The sequence below is a fragment of the Cydia amplana genome, chromosome 5 (genome assembly GCF_948474715.1).
Source record: "Cydia amplana chromosome 5, ilCydAmpl1.1, whole genome shotgun sequence".
In the NCBI taxonomy this organism is placed as follows: domain Eukaryota; kingdom Metazoa; phylum Arthropoda; class Insecta; order Lepidoptera; family Tortricidae; genus Cydia; species Cydia amplana.
In genome coordinates this window covers 3,489,956-3,516,660 of record NC_086073.1, presented here as the reverse complement: position 1 = coordinate 3,516,660, position 26,705 = coordinate 3,489,956, and the positions used below count along the sequence as shown (strand labels likewise).

Sequence of the window (26,705 nt, the reverse complement as noted above, 5' to 3'; positions counted from 1 at the left end):
CTATTTGTGACAAAAAAAATATTAAATACAAATACGTGGCTTTTAAATGCTCCTCCTTCGATTTCTTACTCCCACAAAATGTTTGTATTTTCCATATAAATCTTGCAACACACATTCTATATATCTTATACGAAACATTAAAACGATAGGTACCATTAAACAAAATCTTTTTATTTAATAAATTGCATATAAACATGTTTTGATATGATACAAACAATTACACTCAATTTACCGATGAATACTTAAATTGTTCAAATACTTTAGTTTCTTATGCAATATTGGTCTAGAAACTAGAAACAACGCTAATTATTGTAATAACATTGATGATTTTACGTGTATAATTAGTCATTTAATTTTTTCATGTTTTTATATTGCTTTAACACACAGTCAGCAGCAGAAGTTGCTAAGCGGGCGAGGTGTTCAAAATTAGGTAATTTTGAACACCTCGCCCGCTTAGCAACTTAATACGCTCTTATTCTCTTAACAATAAGGTCGAGTCAAGATCATTTTGAATACCACGCTTAGCAACTATTGCTGCCGACTGTACATTTCTGAACATCTACTTGCCGGGTAATACATAGTAGCAAAGGGGCAAATGGGACAATTATAAAAATGCAAACCGACATTTTATAATACAGCAGATTTCCCTCATGATTGTACCTACTCTTCTTAAAATTTCTCTTAGGGGTTAAAACCAAAAAGTACATATATTTACGATGTTGACTGTGCTAACCTAACAATGAACCTTATATAGAATACATTAGAGCATGATATTCAAAAACCGGAATTGTAATCTGGTTTTCGCACTGTTCATCTTTAGTTCCATTCGCCTCTTATTATAATTCATTACCTATAACAACATACATTAGTGAAAGTAACTACTGAGTAAGGATGGTATTCCACCTGTCCAATTTCATAGTCCAATGTCATTGCGTCTCACTCTCTCGTTAAGCAAAATATGAGGCGCAAATACACATTGGACCAAGATATTGGACAGATGTAATACCATCCTAAGTAAGGATAAGTTCTATCAGCATGCAAAAATTATAATCGAATAAGCAAACTAAGACTACGATTTAATAATTTAAAAGAAAATGTAAATATACCTATCATAATTATCATTATATCCAATAATTTATCACATTCAAAAACCAACCTTACCGTACCGCAGTAGAGTCGAAATTGGAACACAGTCTTTATTTCTTCATTTAGCGGGCCGGAAATTGCTGGATAATCCACCTACTCTCGTATAAAGTTACTTCATTTACGATAAAACGCGAGCATTCAAATGATTTGAAATAATTTAACTTATAGGTGGGAAAGTAGGAGCCTATGGGTTGTTGTCTATTTTTCGTTGAGTTTTTTCCGCTTCGCAAACCCACCTTAATTTTTTTTTAGATCTATGTAGATCGTTCACTTTTTCGTTGAGGATGTTTAACTAAAACGAACCTTATTAAAACACATCAAAGTCTAAAATCGCTTTATTTCTTCTTCAAGCTCCACAGTGGATCGAGAAAGTTGAGCGGGTCCTTCATGTCCCCGCTCTTGAGGCCGGGCGACTGTTTCATCTCCTCGAAGGATTCTCGGGAGAACTTGGTTCTCTGGGAGCTAGAGGGGGCAGGGGCGGGGTTGGGGGTGACGGGGGGTAACACGGACGCCCCAGTCGGGACCGAGATGGCTTCGCCGTTGAATGATGTCGTACCTGCGGAAGGAACGGTTAAGTGTAAGTGTAAGGCCTGAGTGGACGCTCGAGTTGGGCGTGCAGCGGGGCGGGGCGTGCGGCGTGCATGTTAAACAAATGCAAGCGTATAGTAGCGGCCTTAGTGCACGCTGCTCACTCAGGCCTTACACTAAGTCAGAAGATGTCGTAAATAGGCTTTGATCTCGGACTGTCTAGAACACAAAATGACTAGTGAATGAAATGAATGAATTCGTTTATTTCAGGCAACTAGTGGCCCATACATAAATACCTTAAAACTAGCATACATATACATACATATATAAATGACTAGTGTAATATTTTGCCGATATCTCTTTTAGTCTACATCGCAAACGGTCTAGAACGCAAAATGACCACATATAGGTAGATTAGGTTCGTTAGGTATCTTCAAATGGCCGAAGGCCAAACCGCACAGAAATAGGAGCCCCGCGGGAGCGGGGCTCCGTCGACATCGCTAACGTAAAGATAAACCGACGAAATGTAGGTAAATAAAGGTCTAAATAATTGTAGTCATTTTGTGTTCTAGACCGTTTGCGATGTAGACTAAAAGGGATATAGGCAAAATATTACACTAGTCATTTTGTGTTCTAGACAGTCCGAGACCAACCCGTAAATAGTAAGTAGAATACCCAATACGATGCAAAGCTATTTGTGGGTGGTGAGGTCATCAACGTCGTGTCATGGCAATCTACAAAAACACGATACAACGCCTGACGACGTTCTATGTCTAAGGGTCGGTTGCACCAAACTGTTTGTCATCGTTAAAGAGTTCGCTAAATTTGATTGTATGGAAAGTTTCATAGTAAACCGACGGGGCGCGCCGGGTGACGTTGATCAGTCAGTCAAGTGCCACTGGATGGTGCCACTGGCCCTAAGTCGACACCGGAGCACCTATATCTACTTTTTAAGGGGCCCACTGATTAACAGTCCGCCGGATGATATCGGCCTGTCAGTTAGAACAAAAAGTTGACAGTTCCGAACAACTGACAGGCCGATATCGTCCGGCGGACTGGTAATCAGTGGGCCCCTTAAAAAGTAGATATAGGTGCTCTGGAGAGGCACGTGCGTTTTTAGGGTTCCGTAGCCAAATGGCAAAAAACGGAACCCTTATAGATTCGTCATGTCTGTCTGTCTGTCCGTCCGTATGTCACAGCCACTTTTCTCCGAAACTATAAGAACTATACTGTTGAAACTTGGTCAGTAGATGTATTCTGTGAACCGCATTAAGATTTTCACACAAAAATAGAAAAAAAACAATAAATTTTTGGGGTTCCCTATACTTCGAACTGAAACTCAAAAATTTTTTTTTTCATCAAACCCATACGTGTGGGGTATCTATGGATAGGTCTTCTAAAATGATATTGAGGTTTCTAATATCATTTTTTTCTAAACTGAATAGTTTGCGCGAGAGACACTTCCAAAGTGGTAAAATGTGTGTCCCCCCCCTGTAACTTCTAAAATAAGAGAATGATAAAACTAAAAAAAATATATGATGTACATTACCATGTAAACTTCCACCGAAAATTGGTTTGAACGAGATCTAGTAAGTAGTTTTTTTTTATACGTCATAAATCGCCTAAATACGGAACCCTTCATGGGCGAGTCCGACTCGCACTTGGCCGCTTTTTATGTACCTATCTTGACATCCGCATCCGCGGATGTGAGCCGTTAAAAATCCGCATCCGCATCCGCATCCGCGGATGTCAAAAAATCGGCATCCGCAACATCCCTGCTCTGGAGAGGCACGTGCGTTTTTTATAAATGATTTATCGGTACGATTATAAATCGGCTCACCAGAGCAAAGCACTCCTTGCACGTAGAACAGCGCGGTCCTATAAGCGTCGGCGAGGAACTTGGTGTCTTCTAGCACGTCGGTGCGGTGCTTGTAGAGGTTAGCACACGCCGCGTCCAGCGTTTCTGAGGAAAAAATACTAATTACAAACCGACACTATAACAACTAATGCCACAGAATAAATTATAGTACTAGGTACAGAAGATTCACTCTCTAACAAAACGCGTCTGTTACGATTAGGACACATATGACCGCTAGGTGGCGCAAGCGCCACGCGCGGGCTATGGCTAACCACCAAAATTAATGTGGGACGGATGTACTTGTACGTATTTGTTGCGACGCAACGAAATCACGGAGTGAGCCACGCCTGCTAATGCTTAACCTTTGGTTTCCTCCGAAAGCGGTGCCGTCATATAGCGGCCGTCTCCATACAAATACTACGACATCCATATTTAGCCGTATTATTTAGTATGGAGACGGCCGCTATATGACGGCACCGCTATCCTAGGAAAACCGATCTTTAGAGTTATACTATAGTTGCTATCAAACATCTGTGTGATCAAACAAGGAATGCATCAGGTGTCGACACAAAGAGAGTCGACACGTGTCGCCAGTGTTTGCGTAAGTCGCGCGATGTCGCCAGATATGTCGAGCGCATTACTTCACCCGACGTCGCTGGTGACACGTGTCGGGGACATTTGTCGACTAGTGTATCCAGGGCTTCAGTAAAGTAGTATATGTGAATTTTACAAGTAAAGTAGCTCCTGGACTATGTGTGGTGCCCGCAAGTTTCTGTAAATCTTTTAAAAGGTAAGTGTATGCTCACCGCACAGCTGCGGCTGTCCCGCTCGCACTTGGCACACGAGCGCTATAATTAGCGCCAGTAACGCGCTCCGCCCTCCACCCGTACCGCATTGAAGCCAAGTGTGTTCCTGTCCTATGTGTATTTTACAAGTAAAGCAACTCCTATGTGTGGTGCCCGCAAGTTTCTGTAAATCTTTTAAAAGGTAAGTGTATGCTCACCGCACAGCTGCGGCTGTCCCGCTCGCACTTGGCACACGAGCGCTATAATCAGCGCCAGCAACGCGCTCCGCCCTCCACCCGTACCGCATTGAAGCCAAGTGTGTTCCTGTCCTGTGTGTATTTTACAAGTAAAGCAACTCCTATGTGTGGTGCTCGCAAGTTTCTGTAAATCTTTTAAAAGGTAAGAGTATGCTCACCGCACAGCTGCGGCTGTCCCGCTCGCACTTGGCACACGAGCGCTATAATTAGCGCCGGTAACGCGCTCCGCCCTCCACCCGTACCGCATTGTAGCCAAGTGTGTTCCTGTCCTATGTGTATTTTACAAGTAAAGCAACTCCTATGTGTGGTGCCCGCAAGTTTCTGTAAATCTTTTAAAAGGTAAGTGTATGCTCACCGCACAGCTGCGGCTGTCCCGCTCGCACTTGGCACACGAGCGCTATAATCAGCGCCAGCAACGCGCTCCGCCCTCCACCCGTACCGCATTGAAGCCAAGTGTGTTCCTGTCCTGTGTGTATTTTACAAGTAAAGCAACTCCTATGTGTGGTGCTCGCAAGTTTCTGTAAATCTTTTAAAAGGTAAGAGTATGCTCACCGCACAGCTGCGGCTGTCCCGCTCGCACTTGGCACACGAGCGCTATAATTAGCGCCGGTAACGCGCTCCGCCCTCCACCCGTACCGCATTGTAGCCAAGTGTGTTCCTGTCCTATGTGTATTTTACAAGTAAAGCAACTCCTATGTGTGGTACCCGCAAGTTTCTGTAAATCTTTTAAAAGGTAAGTGTATGCTCACCGCACAGCTGCGGCTGTCCCGCTCGCACTTGGCACACGAGCGCTATAATCAGCGCCAGCAACGCGCTCCGCCCTCCACCCGTACCGCATTGAAGCCAAGTGTGTTCCTGTCCTGTGTGTATTTTACAAGTAAAGCAACTCCTATGTGTGGTGCTCGCAAGTTTCTGTAAATCTTTTAAAAGTTAAGTGTATGCTCACCGCACAGCTGCGGCTGTCCCGCTCGCACTTGGCACACGAGCGCTATAATTAGCGCCAGTAACGCGCTCCGCCCTCCACCCGTACCGCATTGAAGCTAAGTGTGTTCCTGTCCTATGTGTATTTTACAAGTAAAGCAGCTCCTATGTGTGGTGCCCGCAAGTTTCTGTAAATCTATTAGAAGGTAAGTCTATGCTCACCGCACAGCTGCGGCTGTCCCGCTCGCACTTGGCACACGAGCGCTATAATTAGCGCCAGTAACGCGCTCCGCCCTCCACCCGTAGCGCATTGTAGCCAGGCGCCACTGAGCTGGTTGCTCAGACGGTTCTCGAAGGTCTCCGATAGGATCTTGTCCACGAGAAGGATGAGAGGGGAGCAGACGATTCTGTGAAGTAAAAATGTACTATGATATTTGTAAAAGCTGGGCCAGCTGACAAGTACCAGGAATACATAAGGAACAAGTATTCTCGAAAAAGCCAATAAATAAAATGTATTTAATTTCGATTACGTTAAAGTTTAATTTCACTTGGTAAGAAGAACGAGATGGCTAACTGGTTCGGTACACTTTTTAACATATTCAGTGCCGAAAACCCGACTATCGGGTATTTTATGATTTCGTTCCGAGGCCGGACGACCCGATAATCGGGATCGTGGTACTACAGCTTTATATGACGAAATTGTTGTTGCCTGGCGCGGATGTCTTGTTTGGCTGGGTGGGAATTAATGTGTTAAGTGGCAAATGCGCAGTCTGCTTAATTATGTACACAAACAAAGGTATTGTAAATTATATACAATTTTAATAAGTATTTTTTGTCTTTATTAAATTCAACCATAGAGAAAAAAATACATAGAGTGCTCACTCCATACATCAGTTTTAGTACCAAAAAGACTATTAGCATCTAGCATCGAGTAGCGGAACTATCAGTACTGCTACTTGACAATAGATGTCGCCACCGACCGGAAAGTTTTATGCTGTTGAGATAAGACTTTCCGGTCGGTGCTACATCTATTGTCAAGTAGCAGCACTGATAGTTCCGCTACTTGATGCTAGATGTAGACACTGAAATTAATAGTCTGAACTGATGTATGGAGTGAGCACTCTATGTATTTTTTTCTCTATGATTCAACTTACTTGGCAGGGAAGACGCTGATCTGATAATGATTGACTTTATGCACAGTACTCTCGTGAGCCACTGTAAGTGTCCGTTCGGTCCAATGTACAGTGCATGTGACGTTATCCAGCACCACCTTCACTCCGGGGAGGTCTAGGGACTGGCCCTTTGCTGTCGGCCAGTAGAATTTGCCTTGCATCTGTACAAAAAAGAACCAAAATCACATATGTTTCGCCTCTTGAGCAAAAATTAACACATTCATTGCCACCCAGCCAAACAAGACATCCGCGCCAGGCCACAATAATTTCATCATATAAAGCTGTAGTACCACGATCCCGACTATCGGGTCGTCCGGCCTGGGAACGAAATCATAAAATACCCGATAGTCGGGTTTTCGGCACTGAATGTGTTAAAGCATAATTTGCCCGTTGAAAATTTAAAGTCAGTTATATTGAGTGTAAATACAGATTTGATATCATTTACAATCACAAAATTAGTCAATTTGCTATGGAATATAAAATATAACAAGACGACAGAACATTTTTTAAAGCAATGGGATTACTGGGTTTTAATGAAAACCTGAGAACTTTTATAATACGTAGGTATCTTGTAACTTAGTTTAGGTACAGTCGACGTCAGAGATATGTTTACATTTTTCGCCTTATTACAAAGGAGTAAGGTGCAAAAGGTGCAGTAAGGTGGTAAAAGACAAATAATTTAATCGTTCAGAAATTTTATTTTCTCCAATATGCTCGGAAATGTTCACCTTATTGTAGCAAAAATAGTACGGGAAGTTCTACATTATTGTCAAACTCTAATTTAAAAAAATCAAACTATCGCTGTCCTGTTCTAGCGGACGGGAATGAAAAAAACACTACAGTAATAACTTATTACTGTAGTGTTTTTTACTTTTTAAAAATAAAAAACGCAAACAGCCAATAATTATAGCCGCGAGCCGCGTCTACACGACCCGATCAGCTATCATTTCAAGCTATAGGATAGAGTGAGATAGTAAGATAAACGACCTTACTTGTCTCGTTCTTACAAGACCGTTGTGCTCGTGTATGATCGTGAGAATACTGCTTAATAAAATCAAAGATTATTTTTATATTTTTTTAAGGATCTCATCCGTGTATATAAAGTTTATATAGTTTGTCAAAGGACTTTCTCATTTCAAACATAGACAGAGAGAATCATACTATCTTTGTCTTACACTAGTACTAGCACCCAAAAGAAAAGGATGGGTATAGTTTTCCTGGTTCTTACTGACTGACAAATTGGTTTGACCAACTATATTGCACAATTATATTAAATGAACGAATATTGAATGGTACTGAATGGCAGAATAAGTTTGTGCCCTAAACTCTTAAAAATTAATTTTAAAGGGAAATTGTTTTTGACATTTTTGATGTGAAGGTTCGATTTGAGTGATGCTTGATGCTTACATAATTATTATTTTACCTTATTTCCTCGCATGTTTGGAGAAAAGCACTATATATGCCTCGGCAGGAATAGCAATTCGTGGATTCGTCTTCTTTGTCGGACTCCGCTTCGCGTCGTCCGACAAAATCGAAACTCATCCGCGAATTGCCCTTTCCCGGCCTCTGCAATAATGTCCTATTACTGACCTCAATTTCGCTGAGCAAGCAAACAACAGAAGTGATTTTGTTTTCCAACACGGCCTTCCAGAACACGCGGTAGTGCCTCTCTTCTGGCATCGAGGATATTACCAGGGGAATGCACCAGGGAGCCAGTTGCTAATAACCAGAAAACATAATATTTGGTAAGTAAATATAAATTATCAATATTTGGCGTGAAAAAAGGCTGAAGAAATGAACATTATTACTTTGCATCTTAGTAAAATGTATGGAAAACATTTTCATTCAACCCTGTGCCTTAGGTTAATGCTCTAGAAAAGTCTAGATGTACAGCGTGCTTCGAAATTGCATGGAGAAATTATGAATGAATTTATTGATTAAGTCGCCATACGGCTGATGGTAGGTACAGCCTTTGATACTGACCAGAAATGTAAGGTCTCCGAAGACTATTTTCATTAGCTGCTTTTAGTGCCCCAGTAAATAAATCCACTCTGTATGTTACCTTATAATAGGAAGCGTTGAATACTGCTGATGGTACAACCTTTGATACTGAACAGAAATGGAAGGTCTCCTAAGACTATTTTCATTAGCTGCATTTAGTGCCCCAGTAAATAAATCCACTCTGTATGTTACCTTATAATAAGAAGCGTTGAATACTGCTGATGGTACAACCTTTGATACTGAACAGAAATGGAAGGCCTCCTAAGACTATTTTTATTAGCTGTCTTTAGTGCCCCAGTAAATAAATCCACTCTGTATTTATGATGATACCTTATAATAGGAAGCGTTGATGTACGCATTAGCGTCACTCTTTAGCGTCAGTCGCGAGTCGTCGTAAGGCCCGATGTTACCACTCTTGTACTGTCTCGCGATGTTTTTTGACCGCGTCATGTTTTCTTTACTCTGCACACAAAATTATTGAATTTTAGAAGATTTCTTTGACACTGCTGATAAAGTTAAAAATATATTTGAGAAAACAATGTACATATGAATTTGTCATTCTTTTTTATATTAACCCATTCAGCGCTAATCACGACACGTTGTCGTTTTGCCTCGTCATATGTACCGGGAAATCCATGTTATCGGCTACAAACGTAGCTCAGCGATGAATGGGTTAATATTTACTACCTACATGAAAAGTGCTTTTTGACAGATTTCTTCTTGCAATTTTCCGAATAGCTTAATAATTAACCCTTTAAAGGGCACACTCCGATATTATACGGCAAACATGACTACCCCATAACATCATGTTTTAGTATTTTAACACATTTATTGCCCCCCAGCCAAACAAGACATCCGCGCCAGGCCACAAAAATTTCGTCATATAAAGCTGAAGTACCACGATCCCGACTATCGGGTCGTCCGGCCTGGTAACGAAATCATAAAATACCCGATAGTCGGGTTTTCGGCACTGAATGTGTTAATCGTGCATTTCTTGCCTGTTAAAGGGTTAAGCTTTGCACATTTTTTAGGGCATGCAATAATATTTTTATTAAAATTCGCCTTCAACAAAACCTATAGGAAGATAGACAAGATAGTATAACAAAAATCTGAATATCATTACACTCACTTGTATATCCTGGAACGACTTCCATTTAGAGTCCAACAGCGTCAATCCACCTGGCACTTTATTCGTCAACGAGTCAACCAAGGCCTGCAAAGTCTTCACCTCCTGCGTAAAACTGTTCAGCAAACTAGGATCCGAAAACAGGTCCCTTTTAGCTGGCCGTTGTATCACTTCTTCCTTTTGCACCGGTTTGGGGATTGGTTCAACTTTAGGCACTGGTAAAGGCTTTTTGATTGCGCTTTCTGATATTTGTGGTACTTTTATATGAGGCTTTAGAGGTTTTTGTTCAACTGAGAAATCTATGTCTGATAATAAGTCGAAAACGGAGGGCTCTGGGGCCGGTTCGGATTCTTCATTGATTGGTGTAGGTTCAGCAGTTTCTTGTACTGGGCTTTGGATCGGCTCTGGTTTTGCCTCAAAAGTTGGCTCCTCTTTTTCTTCCTTGGGTGTCGTTACTGAAATAAAATGGTAGTTAAAATAAAAGATATTTTTGATTTAAGTGATTTATTTCATAAACTGATGATTACAGTATATTGTTTTTGGTTTCAGCTATCAGCTTATTTAAATGTAACAATTGATATAGATTATACAGAGCCTAAGAAAGAGTTAGAACCCGTAACCAATAGTGCCAATTTGTAATTTTATTTAACCCTTTGAACGCCACGACTTAATATGAACCGTATCGGAATGCACGAAGATTGATATTACTGTAACTGTAACCGAGCGCTTCAGACGTCTTTGGCGGTCAAAGTGATAAATGACTATTACATTCCATGATTTACTTACCTTTGTTATTACTAAAGGTGACATTAGTGCTGTACTGTTCCCCAGACTGCATATAAGTCGACTGATTCACATTGGCACCATAATTCGTGGTCGTTACTTCAGGATTCGATACCACTTCTTGTGACTGGTTTGTATTAGTAATATATCCGTACGGCGTATTGTAATAAGTCTGATTATCGCTTGGCTGCGGGGTTTGAGGCGTCTCTGAAGGGGATTGAACAGTTTGACACCCTCCAGCGCTCGTGTAGACCCCTTGCGCGTTCCAATTTGGATCTTTAGGGTTCGACTGAGAGTCTATACTCGGTTGCACGTAGCTGGCATAAGAGTTCTGCGAGCCGTAGTTATAGTCAAAACCTCCTGTGCCTGGATTGAAGTTATAACCCGGATGATTTTGGTAGGTATGCGTATAGTTCACGTTGGCTGGGTCTTGGTATAATGAAGTAGGTGTCTCCGGGTTAGGGGTTGGGGTGAAACTCTCGTAACTTTGGTAGTTAGGGTAGTTCAACGCTTCTCCGGTGACATGAGACTTGATTGGTTGGTCGAAAGCGTCTATTTGGGATAGTGCTGGGTTCGGTTCGGGCGGATTGTATGGGGACTCGACGGATACAGGGACATTGGTAACTGTGGTTGCAGAGTATGCTGTAGTATCAGCGTTCGTGTATACGGGGTAGCTTTGTGATGATGCGTCGTAGCCTGTTGTGTAGTTATATTGTTCGGAACTGTACGCAGGAACGTTAGGAGCAGCGTTAGGGGCGTAAGTAGAGCCCGTAGAATTAGGTGCGTAAGTAGAGCCCGTAGAATTAGGTGCGTAAGTAGAGCCCGTAGAATTAGGTGCGTAAGTGGAAGGAGCAGAATTAGGATCGTACGTAGAAGTCGCAGAGCTAGGACCATACGAAGCAACAGAGGCAGGTGCGTAGGAAGTAGCCGTAGAATTGGGTGCGTAAGTCGAACCCGAATTGGGTGCGTACGTTGAAACGGCGGAATTGGGTGCGTACGCTGACGCAGAATTAGAAGCGTATGGCACATCGCTATATGGATAATTTAGAGTATTATAATCAGTGCTTTGCGTAGAATTAGTGTTTGAGTTATTCTGCTCAGCGCTACTATATGTCGCCATATTGGGCGTCGCTGCTTGAGGGTAGTTCACGCTATAGTACGTTTGAGAATAATCGTTACCGAAATTCGGTGGCTGGTATTCTTTAGGCGTTGATACTTGCATTTGAGAGAAGTTAGCACTTAAATCTTGTCCAGGATAAGTCATTGATGGATGCTCAGGGATTGGTGGTATTTGATTTTGCCCGTACATATCGTAGACATATGGTGCGTTAGTTTGGCTATTGCTTGGTGCACTGCTTGGCACGCTTTGGGTATTAGTGGTCATGTTGGCATTACCCTGGCTGTGCATAGTGTAAGAGTTGCTTTGTGAATCGGTTATCACAGTCCCACTGTCTTGAGAGCCAGAATAGTATGGGTTGGCGTATGTTTGTGGGTTGGTCACTTGGTGGGAGTATTGGGGAGGGGTGTAGGCTGAATAATAAGGGTTTTCCTCGGGTTTCTCGTACCCTTTGGAAGGGTAGAAGTTGGAGGGTGTGGAGTAGGGTTCGGGGTCTTGGGCGTAGGGTGTGCCATAGCGGGCGTACTGGTTCGGCATCATTTGAGGCATGACCACACCATCTGGCAGTTGCATTTGGGTTGGGTCGGTTGCTGCAAAAAGAAAAATATAATCCATTATAACACATTTACATTGACATTTACATTTATTTTTACATTGTAATATGATTGTGTTGGACCTATGTTGTCTTAAATAAACGGATTTATTATTATTATAACATTAAATTACAGAGTTGCTGACTAATATATTTAAAACATACTAAGATTATAAATGAAGATGTAAGGCTATTATATTATGTTGCTACCTCAGAAATCGGCTGAACAGAGTAGGATGAAATTCGAGGTACAGACAATTTAAACTCTGGCGTTCTAGCATAAGTTGCGTTCTCACGCGCGAGTCAATACTTGAAGTCGCGCTTGATGTATGGAGTCGCGCGCGAAAACGCAACTCATGCTAGACCGCCTGGAGTGGGACATAGGATACTTTTTCATCCCTTAAGGAGGTGAAATAGGGGTTGAAAGTCAGTAAGGAAATACTAAGGGGGCAGTTAGAGACTTCTTAGCGGACGAAGCCGAAGGCAGAGACAAGTATAAAATATTTAAAGGGCAGGTTAATGTATATTTATTATTTACATACCTTCTGATCCGACGGGAGCTGGTCTCACGGATGTTGGGTATATCGACTCCGGGTAGTACGCTTCTGGCGGTAACGTTTCTGGTTGACCTATAAACATCAACTAATAATTAATTACTGACAAACAATACGCTTGCACACGGTGCAAGTAGCATGCACGAGCAAGTAAGGGAGTCAAAACACCATGTGCAAACTGTTCATACTATTTGAAAAATAATCTATAATTTTTGACTTTACTAGTGCCCTAACTTAAGAATCTCCTAGAAGCTTTTGATCCATACCATTTTTTTTTTAATTGACATTTTTAGCGTTGATTTTTCCAAAATATGTAATAGCCAAATGATATTAATTGAATTCCTTTAAACGAAGCAATAGGCTACATGACTAATTTTTTTTTATGGTATCAATCGATCGGGTTTGTTTTTAGGATCAAATGTCTATATGGGACCCATTGCATTAAAGTAACACAAAAGTCAGAAATTGTAGTCAAAGGCCGACAGTCGCACTTCACTCGCGAAACGCCCTATACAAAACGGCCAAGGGCCGTGACGTCATCGCCCATCTTGTAGTATGGAGAAAACAAGAAAATTACGTTTAAGTCGGTGAAATATTGCGTTTATGTATATAGATGCTATACAATATTTTTTTGGATGAAATGTAAGGAATCGAATGGTACCCTTACTTTTATCGTTTTTGGAAGTTAAAAAAAACTGAAATTTTGAAACTTTCAGGTCCTGTATTTTTGTAATTTTTCAATATTTTATTTTAATATCCACATTATTGTGATAAATTGCTCGTTTGCTATCTATTTTACTAGATTTTGTTATAAAATTCAACATGTGTCATCATCCCTATTCTTGTTTATTTATTTATATATATATTTCGAGCGAAAAATCGATCTAGCTAGGTGTTACTCTGGTAAAACGCGCATTTTTGAGATTTTATGTGTTTTCCGAGCATAGCTCGTTCTAATATTATTATTGATATTCTAATATGATATTAATGCAAATAGCAGCACGGGAGATTTCCTCCCTTAAAAAATCCACCATGCTTGTGTCTGACATGTACCTTGAGGGGTCCTGGGCAGTTGCCTCTTCTTCATATAAGGCAGGTAGTCCTTCAGTTTGAGGCCGGAGCCCTCGCTTCGAGGCTCGACGCTGTCGGCCCGCTCCATTCTAGCCGGTGAAGACGGCACGGGGGTCGCCGCTGAAACAAACATTCGGTTATTTTGTGAAGAAATTTCCATAAAAGTGACCCGTCTTAATTGCTCTTATGCAATGTTTTTTTAATTTTTGGGACGCTACCCCCTGGACCAAGGACCAAATCTTTGCAAAAAAGGAAAAAAAAAATACAGTTTACAAATAGACCAAATAGCAAAATGGTCGCAAAAAAGTCTCAACTTCTTAGAACTTCAGGGACTTGTCGAGGATCCGCACGCATCAGTGTGACTGCTGAAATACTGGCTTCAACTAACCTTTACTCCCCTTACTGTTCTTGGCAAGCAGTGATTCTCTCTCCTCCTCTTGAACTTGGCATGTTCCTCGCAGCCTCGTGAGCAGTTGGTTGACGTTGTGGCTCAACGTCTACAACACCAGGCCCTGACACTTGCCTTATAACCGCGTAAATACTGGCTTAAACTAACCTTTACTCCCCTTACTGTTCTTGGCAAGCAGTGATTCTCTCTCCTCCTCTTGAACTTGGCACGTTCCTCGCAGCCTCGTGAGCAGTTGGTTGACGTTGTGGCTCAACGTCTACAACACCAGGCCCTGACACTTGCCTTATAACCGCGTAAATACTGGCTTAAACTAACCTTTACTCCCCTTACTGTTCTTGGCAAGCAGTGATTCTCTCTCCTCCTCTTGAACTTGGCACGTTCCTCGCAGCCTCGTGAGCAGTTGGTTGACGTTGTGGCTCAACGTCTAGAACACCAGGCCCTGACACTTGCCGAGATAACGTAAATACTTGCTTAAACTAACCTTTATTCCCCTTACTGTTCTTGGCAAGCAGCGATTCTCTCTCCTCCTCTTGAACTTGGCACGTTCCTCGCAGCCTCGTGAGCAGTTGGTTGACGTTGTGGCTCAACGTCTAGAACACCAGGCCCTGACACTTGCCTTATAACCGCGTAAATACTGGCTTAAACTAACCTTTACTCCCCTTACTGTTCTTGGCAAGCAGTGATTCTCTCTCCTCCTCTTGAACTTGGCACGTTCCTCGCAGCCTCGTGAGCAGTTGGTTGACGTTGTGGCTCAACGTCTAGAACACCAGGCCCTGACACTTGCCGAGATAACGTAAATACTTGCTTAAACTAACCTTTATTCCCCTTACTGTTCTTGGCAAGCAGCGATTCTCTCTCCTCCTCTTGAACTTGGCACGTTCCTCGCAGCCTCGTGAGCAGTTGGTTGACGTTGTGGCTCAACGTCTACAACACCAGGCCCTGACACTTGCCTTATAACCGCGTAAATACTGGCTTAAACTAACCTTTACTCCCCTTACTGTTCTTGGCAAGCAGTGATTCTCTCTCCTCCTCTTGAACTTGGCACGTTCCTCGCAGCCTCGTGAGCAGTTGGTTGACGTTGTGGCTCAACTTTTTGTAGAACTCGAGGCCCTTCTGGCATTTTCCGAGGAGTTCGCCGTACGTGTCGTAGGACGTTATGAGGGCTGGAAGATATACAGAATTTGTATACGAAAAGCATAGAATAAAAATAAATCTGATAATTTAGTCATCATTTTATTTATTTTTTAATCAAGTACATATACTTATAGAAAACTTATTCGCACCAATAGATTTACATACATGTAGGGATGATTGTGTTGTGTTCCACCGTAACGTGAAATTTACCGAGTCGTTTTACGATAATGTGGTGTCAATAGATTCGTTTCAACACGCGGGTGACATAAAACGAGGAAATAATGCAACCAGGTAAAAAATAACAGTTTTGAATGATTCACGGTTAGTTTCACTAGACTTATATCGACCGGGATATGAACCGTGATTACCTTTTGTGTTGTTTTTGAGCTCCCGATATTTCGACGCAGTTACATGCATCTTGTTCAAAACGCAAACGCACAACGTTGAACGTTGAAAGCGAACGCAGCCGACGCGCACGAATGAGGGTAGACCGAGCGCGGTCTACACAACTTTGTCACCCACCCGCTATCTTCAGTTACCATGCATGTAACTGCGTCGAAATATCGGGAGTTCGAAAACAACACAAAAGGTAATCACGGTTCATATCCCGGTCGATATAAGTCAGGTAAAAAATGCTAAGATTTTGGTTGGGTGAGGAGCATGTTTCTAAATAGTGTACCTACCTATAAAAAAAATAGGTAACGATTTTCTGAATAAATGTCAGTATTCACGCAATACTCGAATTGTTTACTTGCTGCCCTACTTCCCGGTCCACATGGCGACCCTGCCAGGATGCGGTGTCGGGTTCGGAAGTCGAAAGTGCAAATTAGAAGTACAGCATCATTGTTATTGTAACAAAAGTCTACTGTAGCCTATATTTCTTGTAAACACATACATTAAACAGGAACATACCGTTAATAATGCTCTCTCGCTTCCTCAGCAAGTCTGACAGCATACGTCGCGACTCCCCGTACGAAGCGTACAGAGACGTGAGGCGATTGATGATGTTCTCTTGAGCCGCGAGATTCGTTTCTATTATTTTCACCTGAAACAAATTAAACCAACATAAAAATATGAATAACGTTGGTTTAGAATACGGGTTTTGTTTTGTAGTCTACCTGACATAAAAAAAAAGCGCTGGTGGCCTAGCGGTAAGAGCGTGCGACTTGCAATCCGGAGGTCGCGGGTTCGAACCCCGGCTCGTACCAATGAGTTTTTCGGAACTTATGTACGAAATATCATTTGATATTTACCAGTCGCTTTTCGGTGAAGGAAAACATCGTGAGGAAACCGGACTAATCCCAATACGGGCCTATTAGTTTACCCTCTGGGTTGGAAGGTCAGATGGCAGAACTAGTGCCCACGCCAATTACTGGGATTAGTTGCCAAGCGGACCCCAGGCTCCCATGAGCCGTGGCAAAAATGCCGGGATAACGCGAGGAAGATGAGTCTACCTGACATAATTGCTACTTAAAGCTATTCTACTGTCTTAGAAACACGCTACTTAAGATCTACCCAACAGATTTTGGTTTATTGTGTTTTGGTTACATTTCCGTGGTCATTGCTCTTGACATTCTTAGGCCGGTCTCATGCTGAAGACTGCCTATCGGATGTTGCTATTTGGATTATTTACTGCTTCGCGACACTTATTTATATACCTATAGACTGATGTGTTGTTATGTAATTTAGATATAAATAGTTGTAAATATGAAATACTGTGATTGACATGTAAAACTATGTTTTATAAAGGAATAAATGAATGATTGAATGCCTTTTGAACCCATTGAGTGCCGCTTCGTAGTCGCTTTCCTCTACATAGCGGGAAAACGTTGGCAGGGACTGTGTTAAGGTATACAGTGTGGAAAGATAAGTCGGGCCCTGGAGGGAAACTACCTTAAATCCTTTAGCTGGCTCATTTTACTTAATGGAGACATTCCTTTATTTTTAAAAAGAAACAAAACTGCATTCAAAGTATTTTTTTTTCTTCAATTTGGCTTGTCTAAAAAAATCTTGAGTACTAAATATTAGATTTTATGGATATTTTGTACGACAGACGAGTTTAAGACCTAATGTTTCTTGGAGAAATGTTATCATTAACATTAACTGTATCGACTAGTAGAATAAAATTGCGGGTTTTTATTTTTTTGGAATTTTTAGTCGGTTCGAGTCCCGGGCGAGGCAAGCGAGTTTTAGAAAATCTTTGAATGCAGTTTTGTTTCTTTTTAAAATTAAAGGAATGTCTCCTTTGAGTAAAATGAGCCAGCTTAAGGATTTAAGGTAGTTTCTCTCCAGGGCCCGAGTTATCTTTCCGCACTGTATAGACTGACCTGAGGGTCATGTTTAGCGAGCTCCTGGGCGAAGAGCTGGTCGCGCGGCTCGGCGGCGCGCGCCAGCAGCGCGGCCGTCACGTCGTCGGCGGCGACCGCGGCGCGCAGCGCGCCCAGCAGCTGGTCGCGCTGCGCCTGCATGTGCCGCGCCTTACCGACCACGCGACGCATTTCCGACATGGATTCCCGGTCCATGTCCTCTGTCAATAAGATCATTTTCGAGCAAGTGTGATGAAAAGGTATATAGACTGACCTGAGGGTCATGCTTGGCGAGCTCCTGCACGAAGAGCTGGTCGCGCGGCTCGGCGGCGCGCGCCAGCAGCGCGGCCGTCACGTCATCGGCGGCGACCGCGGCGCGCAGCGCGCCCACCAGCTGGTCGCGCTGCGCCTGCATGTGCCGCGCCTTACCGACCACGCGACGCATTTCCGACATGGATTCCCGGTCCAGGCCCTCTGTCAGAGAAAACATTATTAATCTGTCAGCTCCCACGGCTCATATATGAGCCAGAACGCTTATGGTAACGTCATATCGTGGGATTCGACAGGTTAAGGGTCGGTTGCACCAAACCTCGGACACTGGCGATCAAATGTATGAAACAAACGCGTTCCTACGCACACAGCCTAAGCTCGTGTAGGTGAACGCGTACCATGCTTGTGTGAGTGAGATAAGACATTGTTGGGTAACTGTGAGGTAACCGAGAGCGGGTGGGCGGCACTTTCAACGGGAGGCAGGGAGTGTCCATACTGTACGCTAGTACTCTTTATTATACTGTGACCAAACTGTCATCGTTAAAGAGTTCGCTAAATTGTATTGTATGGAAAGTTTCATAGTAAACCGCCGCGGCGCGCCGGGTGACGTTGATCAGTCTGTCGAGTGCGGTTGGTGCAACTGCCACTAAGGGCCAGTTGCACCAACCACAGTTAATAGACTGATCATCGTCACGCAGCAGACTTCTATGAAACTTCCCATACAATAAAATTTAGCGAACACTTTAACGGTGACCGACGGTTTGGTGCAACCGAACGTAAGTATTCCCTTGTTTAAAACTTTCAGTTGATGGTTAAAATTTTATGAAAGAAGAAGCAAACGAGCTGCAAATAAAATAAGTTTTCTCAAAAAAATACTTATTTTTTTAAGAAATGTGTAAAATGTTATTTGTGATATTCATTCGTCTATCTAAATTTAAAAGATCATGATAATTAATACTGCAATAATCCAAAAGTAATCAGATATCAGGAGAAAGACGTAATAGCCCTATGAAACACTTGGGACTCGTTGGTTCTTGGCCTCTTTATATTTGTGGAAATCTATACACATACCGAGTTACCGATATTATCAATAGTAGAGATTCTACTCTGCAGTACATCTAATGGCACCGCCAACTGCCTCAGATTAGCACTTGGGACTCGTTGGTTCTCGGCCTCTATATTTGTGGAACTCTAAATATACACTTACCAATACTATCGATAGTACGCATCCTACTCTGCAGTACATCTAATGGTACCGCTAACTGCCTGAGATTAGCTTCATGCAGCGTCATAGCCTTATGCAGCACTTGGTTGGACTCGTTGGTTCTCGGCCTCTATATTTGTGGAACTCTAAATATACACATACCAATATTATCGATGGTAGGGAATCCTACTCTGCAGTACATCTAATGGTACCGCCAGCTGCCTCAGATTAGCTATATGCAGCGACATAGCCTTATGCAGGATTGAATAATTTTACGGTTTAGACTCACTTGTTTTAAGTCACTCGCGCGACCTTATGCAGGACTTGGTTGGACTCGTTGGGTCTCGGCCTCTATATTTGTGGAACTCTATACACTTACCGATATTATCGATAGTAGGAAAGTAGGAATCCTACTCTGCAGTACATCTAATGGTACCGCCAACTGCCTCAGATTAGCTATATGCAGCGTCATAGTCTTATGCAGCACTTGGTTGGACTCGTTGGTTCTCGGCCTCTATATTTGTGGAACTCTATACACTTACCAATATTATCGATAGTAGGTATCCTACTCTGCATTACATCTAATGGTACCGCTAACTGCCTGAGATCAGCTATATGCAGAGTCATATCCTTATGCAGCTCTTGGTTAAACTCGTTGGTTCTCGGCCTCTATATTTGTGGAACTATAAACACTTACCGATATTATCGATAGTAGGAATCCTACTCTGCAGTACATCTAATGGTACCGCCAGCTGCCTCAGATTAGCTATATGCAGCGTCATATCCTTATGCAGCTCTCGGTTAAACTCGTTGGTTCTCTATATTTGTGGAACTATAAACACTTACCGATATTATCGATAGTAGGAATCCTACTCTGCAGTACATCTAATGGCACTGCCAACTGCCTCAGATTAGTATGTTATGCTGCATCATAGATTTATGCAGCACTTGGGACTCGTTGGTTCTCGGCCTCCATATTTGTGGAACTAAATATACACTTACCAATATTATCGATAGTAGGTATCCTATTCTGCAGTATATCTAATGGCACCGCCAACTGCCTCAGATTAGCTATATGCAGCGTCATAGTCTTATGCAGCACTTGGTTGGACTCGTTGGTTCTCGCCGTTCTCGGCCTCTATATTTGTGGAACTCTATACACTTACCAATATTATCGATAGTAGGAATCCTACTCTGCAGTACATCTAATGGCACCGCCAACTGCCTCAGATTAGCTATGTGCAGCGTCATAGCCTTATGCAGCACTTGGTTGGACTCGTTGGTTCTCGCGTGGGCCTCTTGGTATTTGTGGAACTCTCTGGATAGTTCGGTTTGCACTATGGAGGGCGGGCGTGGTCCCATGACTTTTTGGAATTCTTTTTCTTTTAGAGTTTCTTCCTGGAATTCGAAAAGATAATATGTAAGTGCTGAATAATGGCCTAGCAGCAATGATCATTTTAGGTAACGTATATTAAAAGTACTAGTCAAAAGGAATTGAAAGCTTTTAAACTAAACCTACGGTTATTACGATCGTATTTTAATGATCAATGGTTGCGAGAAGTCTTGAGCGCCCGGTGCGGTGCAGCGATGCCATTAAAACGGGGTCCCTAAGACGCTACAAATTCTTTTGACTCCAGTGCAGAAGATTGGTTCCTTATAAACCGTAAACCGTAGCAAGCAACCAGAGAATACACATAATCAAAATCAGTGAATCGTTAGATGACAGCACTTAACTGAGCGCCGTACGCCCGGTCGGTGAAAATATATCTTTAGATAACTATTGGACAATTTAAACTGTCAATAATAGTGTTCAGAAGGCTGCTGGTGTGTGCTGGAAGGATGCCGCAGTGGACAAATTTCGGCTGATATAATGATGAGTTTGATACCTGAATGAGCGTCTTGATTTCTGCGAGCGAGTTCTCGACGTCGCTTATGATCTCTGCGAGATTGTTCATTGAGTCCACCAGCGTTTGAATAACCTCGGTCTTGGCGTTCATGGCTGCGCATCTGTCTACTATCTCTTGAGGTATCCTGTTGAAAAAAAAATAGAAAAGTAATGACCTAGGAAGTCAAGTTTGTATTATTTCTGGAAAAGTCAAACGGTTCGTCGATTTGAAGTAACTATATTTTGCAACAAAAACATTGTGACTCCTAAGTCCTATATAAATTGTTTCAATGGCTAAAAATTCACGCACATCAAAAGAAAGTTATGTTATGACCATTTCTGTTGGATTTTTTTTGTTATAATTTGATGCCGCCTCCCTAATACGTTATGTCGACCGCGTTTTAGTATTTGTCTTAATGTAAAAAAAATGTTGACGACGATTCTGCTGAACACAAATTCATTCAAAATCTTTAGTTATATGATGAAAACAGCAATCCTTTAAAAAAACAATTTTTGTGCATTTACGATTGCCCTAAGATCATAAATCATAAAATTCATAAACATCATAATGTTGTCCGTCTAGACCAGCGGTCGGCAACCCGCGGCCCGCGGGCCGCATGCGGCCCGTGAACCTGTCACTTGCGGCCTGCGAGCCTCCCTGGCTATTTTGTATGTAATATTCACAAACGACAATATCTGATAAAGTCATAAATATAAACAAAGTGCGGCCCGCGTCAACTTCGTAAACTACGATGTGGCCCTTGACTGCTAAAAGGTTGCCGACCGCTGGTCTAGACTCTAGAGAAGAATAGATAGGCTAATGACCACAAAGTATATTTTGTCAGATAAGTAATGTTAGCATTATCATCTGATATCGGCCCCCAAACAAAAACCCGCCGTTTGCTCGAGTGAGTCACTGATCCAATATATTGCGCCGATGGACTGAAACCTTACAAGTGAGATTGCGAGGAAACTTACTCATTTGACTAAGTAATATGTACAAGTGATAACGAAGTTATATGTGCCATTTTCAACAAAAAGGGTACTTATTGTAGGTTGTCAATAAGGCGCTATTTCCTTTAGCTTTTACTTGAAATCACCCTTATCAACAACCGGTAATGTAGTACCTTTTGGTTGAAACGTCACATTAGGAAATTATACTATTTGCTGGCTAGTTTAATTTTTATGATAAAGACGTTACACGTTGGGGTCTGTTTAATGTCGATCATGAGCTCGCGCCGTATGTCCAAGAGCCGAAACAACGTCCACGTCTGCCATATTTGTCTGTCAGAATACAATAACGCACTTACAAGCATGTAAATGGGATTCAAGCGTTTGTACAAGCTTAAGCGTTTGTACAAGCTTAAGCGTTTGTTTTCTCGGCAAGCGTGTAAATGTAGCCACAGAATAAACAATAGTACTAGGTACGATTCACTCTAACAAAACGCGTTTATTACGACAGATATGACCGCTAGGCGTCCGTTCCGTAGCGGCGCGCGGCAACTACTATGGCTTGACACCAAAATTGGTGTGGGCCGCATGTACTTGTACGACTAAATTGCGGAGTGAGCCACGCCTGATGTAGCATTAAATATCTTAGTTTTATTGTTGACGTCTCGTCTCTTTCTTTACATAAAACATTAGCAAAAAGCTATTCATAGTGTCCCTGTTCACTGACCAGCCAGTGAATAACGCTTATTTTTAGGCTTAAAGACACGAGCCCACAATACTCGTAAGTCTTGAAGACTCGACTATGTTTGAGAATTGTATATATTTATTTTACGCTTATGGATGTAAGAAATCGTTTTAGCTGCCTTTGAGGCGTTAAGCCTCGAGAGTCTTAAGGGTTCGAGTCTTTAAGCCTCGAAATGAGCGTTATTCACAACACTACCAGCCATAGAGGCTGTTCCTACTTACTTCTGATCGGAATCCAGCACCTCCAACTGATCAAGTTGCAACGAGGACATGAACTCAGTTAACTCAGTATTCTTGGCTTCCACTTGGCTGACCACTTGGCGGAGCAACTTGGCCTTCTCTTCGGAGTAGACGGAGGAGGCCTCATGAGCGCCCATTGGGATCAGGCGAGAGAATATGTCGGGACCTGACACCTGTGTAAAACAGAAATAAATTGTAATTAAAGTACCATTCAAAGCAATCAAATATGACGCCAGCTGAGGTAATCATTTAGAGCGATTTCAGACAAGCGTTTTTGTACGAGCCTATAAGCTCGTCTTTAAAAGCGCGTGTAGGCGCGTATATACCAAATGTAGTGAAAAATAGCGCCTAGATAAAACGCAAATGTGAAACCGCTCTAAAACAACCGGCTCAAGTTATGGTATTTTGGTCCATCTTGGTGATATTTTAATCACGCACGAATCATTATCAAAGGACACGGAAGACGACGGTCATATGTTTTTGCACAAAAAAGAGCTTTAAAAATACAACTTTTTTTAACTATAACATTCCGGTTGATAAAAAAATTACTTTCAACAATTGATTCAAAACAAAAAACAACTTTCCAATATTCCATACCTCAGGATCATTCAAATTGACGGGCAAAGCTTTAACCAAGCACACCGGCTTCATGTCCATAAGCAAATCCTTGTCCGGCACCTCCTCATGATATATAAACTCGTTCTCATTCTTCGCCGCTTTCCTCTTGCCCTCTACCACGTCGTTGGTGAACGTCAGGGCTTCCTTGGTGACCTGGACCGGTTCTACGTATTTGGCGAGCTTCTGCGCTTCGGCTAGCTTGTCCACGGCTAGCTGGTAGAAGGCCACACGTTCGCCCATCTTCTGTTGTTCTTCGGCATTCATTCCTTGGATGGAAGTGACAGTTTTATAACTTTAAAATGATGCTTATTGCTACTGTTTTAGGATTGATGGTTGTCTGCATTTACTTTTTATCTGTGTGCGGTACTATTTTCATTTGTGTGTGTAATGACAATTAAGTATTTGTATTTTGTATATGGCTTATTGACTTTATTGTTATCTAATGCTATGTCAAACTTATATAGAAAAGTTACAGAAGTTCATTACTTATTTATTGAAATTATTGATAATGAAATATTTATTAAACTAATAAGACTTATTTTTATCAATACCCAGAGTACTCAGATGTCATTAGAGAAATAGAATCAGAAGTTGTGATTGTGCCTAACTGGTGTTGGTGCATTTTACAAATGTGTAATGTATATTTATACTTACCTTGATATAAGCACACAATGCAGCCAATATAAGACAATTTGAACGACAAGAACCGGTGCCAGAAGTTGTAGAGCTTGCCGCCGATTATTTCGTGGACATTTTCAGAGCCAGTTGATGCTCCGAGGTGGTTCAGGCAGTTACGGTAGAAAAACATCACTTGGGTTGCCACGGCACCTGATAGATTTACACATTTCTAAGTGGTTTGTGTATAGTATGGTCAAGGAAATTAATTCATTTTGTACCTTGTGCCAGTGACAATAAGTATGAGGTCCCTAGCAATTTTCATATTGATTGTCACTGTGACAAGGTAACGAAATGGTCCTGAAATTAAATTCTATGACTGTATAAAAGTATAAACATAGAATTCATGTTTATTGAATCTATTAAAAATATACTTTACATTTATATGGAAGCAATTCTCATTCATCAAATTTTGAATGATGTATCCATGTTAAATAGTGAGTTTGGATTTAATATAAATTTCATTTCATTTTTCATTTTATTTATTAATTTTATAGTAATCAAATATAACTATCAAGAGTATCAAGACATCTCTTTTGTTTTATCTACAATTTATCAGTGCCTTATTTAGAACAAAAATACAAACATGGATGAATTAAATGAATTATGTGAACTAGGTACCGTCTAAATTATAATTTCAGAATTGCCTATACAGAGCTACTCTGTATAGGCAACTATGAAATCAGACAGGAGTAAGTGAAACCATATATCCTGGAATCCCATAACAACAAATGTCAAACATTACAGAGCTACCCAGATCTTACCTATAACACTAGGTTTCCTAGTGTCCTGAATACTCTTTTCAAGAATGCACTCCTGTGCTTGAGCAAAGCAGATCTCCTGGAACAACGTCATCATTTCTGGTGACACATCTATCCCGGTTGGCTGCGGATACTGTTCCTTCACCAGCTGAAAGGCCCATGCTGCATTTTGGAAGTGGGTGCATGCCGCTTTTAGACTTTCTGGGGATGTTCGAGGCTCCGAAGCCCCAAGCTGGGTGTGCAGAGCCCCAATGTTGTGTAAGATACAGGCCATTTCAAAACGAATGTCTGCTAGGGGACTGCTCATGTTTGCATAGAGGTCCTTCCTGTAGGACAAATGTAGGCATTTAAAACAATAGAAATTTGTTTAGTTGCTATGTTTATTTTTATTTATATAACTATTCTTGGAATCTTATTTTCTTAACTTCATAAGGCTAAATATAAAATAATACAATGTTAGCACACATAACAAGGTGTTGTTATTGCTTAAAATTCACATAAAATCGTCTATAAAAATCAAGTGAGTAATTTTCGCTGTAAACAACTTAATAAACTTATCTAGATCAAAACTGAACTTACCAGGCAAATGTACACGCCGCTGGTTGCCCTTTAGCCATCGGAAACCTGCTCTGGATAGCTCTGAGTTGGCAGAAATATCTATATAGCGCACTCAGACCTGCTGCGTCAATGGAAGGCCTCACGGCGGACGACCGCAGGCTTTCCAGCTGATGCATCTCATTGCTATAGCTCTCAGGGTCTTCCCTGTACGCATCCGCAATGTACTGAAATGATTAATCATCCGTGAAAACAAAGAAAAGTCTCTAGAAAGCACTTATCACTACCCTTACACTCAACACTGACCTGCTTAAGTTTTGGCCCAAAGTGTGTGGTCTCCGGACTCACTTTAAGCTCGAAACTCAACAACGGCAACTTGGGCACCGCCTCCATTGTTTACAGGATTGTTATCTGGCTGATTACATGAAAATCACTTAGAAAACAATTTCATCACAAATTAGTTTAGAGCTGTCATTTTTTTGTTTGATTGATTTAAGACTAAACTGAATGAGCTGAATGAATGGCTTGAATCATGGCTTGAATGATTGAATTGATTGGGTCAGCAGATTTTTTCTTTCAATATTTCATTATCTGTGGTGACTTCTTGCTAGCGACATCTAGTGGACGATGTAAATACTTTTAACTTTTTAACCATGTAAAGCTTTGGATTCCTCCGAAAACGGTGCCGTCATATGACGGCCGTCATATAGCGGCCGCAAAAGACGGCCGTCTTTACGGTGGCGACATGTGGAAAGTACCACGGCGTTATAACACACCGTCATCCACCAAGGTCAAAGCGGCAAATTTGAAAAATGTAGGCGCGAAGGGATACTGTCCCATAGAAAATTTTAATTTCGCGCCTTTTCCTACTGACAAGATTTGCTTGATCATCTATAATTTACTTGTAGGATGAAATATCATCAGAAGAGGAAAATAATCGTAGTACGGAATCATTTATTCAAATCTCGTGTCATTTATTCAAAATGGCGTCACCGCTATCTAATAAAACGTTCACGAAACTATCGACACCGTCATGACGGCC

The 26,705-nt window shown here is 41.7% G+C and overlaps 1 protein-coding gene across 1 annotated transcript; it reads right to left on the bottom strand.

Moving 5' to 3' along the window:
• Positions 1 to 1,406: 1,406 nt before the first annotated feature.
• On the bottom strand, positions 1,407 to 26,164 carry LOC134647813 (tyrosine-protein phosphatase non-receptor type 23). The gene is made up of 22 exons (XM_063502140.1): positions 25,970 to 26,164; positions 25,688 to 25,890; positions 25,112 to 25,434; positions 24,327 to 24,500; positions 23,652 to 23,938; positions 23,037 to 23,227; positions 21,121 to 21,265; positions 20,401 to 20,632; positions 18,035 to 18,234; positions 16,367 to 16,499; positions 15,310 to 15,483; positions 13,888 to 14,031; positions 12,829 to 12,915; positions 11,466 to 12,284; positions 10,581 to 11,411; positions 9,798 to 10,249; positions 8,999 to 9,130; positions 8,258 to 8,386; positions 6,650 to 6,828; positions 5,718 to 5,902; positions 3,515 to 3,637; positions 1,407 to 1,702 (listed from the first exon to the last, which is right to left on the bottom strand). Exons 1-22 carry the CDS (start codon positions 26,054 to 26,056, stop codon positions 1,482 to 1,484), a joined length of 5,451 nt encoding a protein of 1,816 aa, XP_063358210.1. The 5' UTR covers positions 26,057 to 26,164; the 3' UTR covers positions 1,407 to 1,481.
• Between the last annotated feature and the right edge of the window lie 541 nt (positions 26,165 to 26,705).

Excerpts from the sequence above, each read along its gene's own strand:
- LOC134647813 (XM_063502140.1), bottom strand. The coding sequence starts at position 26,056 with ATGGAGGCGGTGCCCAAGTTGCCGTTGTTGAGTTTCGAGCTTAAAGTG. Across the intron at positions 23,228-23,651 it reads TCAATTTGAATGATCCTGAG|GTGTCAGGTCCCGACATATT; the intron begins GTATGGAATATT and ends TGTTTTACACAG. Across the intron at positions 11,412-11,465 it reads CTCTGTTGCTTCGTATGGTC|CTAATTCTACGGGCTCTACT; the intron begins CTAGCTCTGCGA and ends CCACTTACGCAC.